The sequence below is a fragment of the Centrocercus urophasianus genome, unplaced genomic scaffold (assembly GCF_019232065.1).
Source record: "Centrocercus urophasianus isolate 14NV4802_14NV808 unplaced genomic scaffold, USGS_Curo_1.0 seq_22, whole genome shotgun sequence".
In the NCBI taxonomy this organism is placed as follows: domain Eukaryota; kingdom Metazoa; phylum Chordata; class Aves; order Galliformes; family Phasianidae; genus Centrocercus; species Centrocercus urophasianus.
The window spans coordinates 8,570,991-8,571,212 of NW_024884778.1; the positions used below are offsets into that span (position 1 = coordinate 8,570,991).

At 47.3% G+C, this 222-nt stretch overlaps 1 protein-coding gene across 1 annotated transcript in view; it reads right to left on the minus strand.

The window, feature by feature from the left end:
- Nucleotides 1-222, minus strand: part of CCDC174 (coiled-coil domain containing 174) — a 10,762-nt gene continuing 10,540 nt past the window's right edge. The window contains exon 11 of the mRNA XM_042823787.1: nucleotides 1-222. This exon is cut by the window's right edge and continues 701 nt beyond it. Within this exon, the coding sequence (XP_042679721.1) occupies nucleotides 37-222 (186 nt within the window). The 3' untranslated portion in view covers nucleotides 1-36.

The window sequence follows — 222 nt, forward strand, 5'->3', positions numbered from 1 at the left end:
TTTAAATCACAGTTCTTGTTTATTGTTTTACTCAGTTCAAGTCACTTGTCTGTAATAAGACAGCATATCATCTAAACTTTGGTAAAGTGGTTCCTGATTTTGCTTGTCACCACTGTATGTCTGCCCTGGAGGAGGTGCATCCTGGGCGCTGCAGTCACAGGCCTGCACTGGTTGAGCTGCATCCTGAGTGCTGCAACCACAGGCCTGCACTGGTTGTGCTGC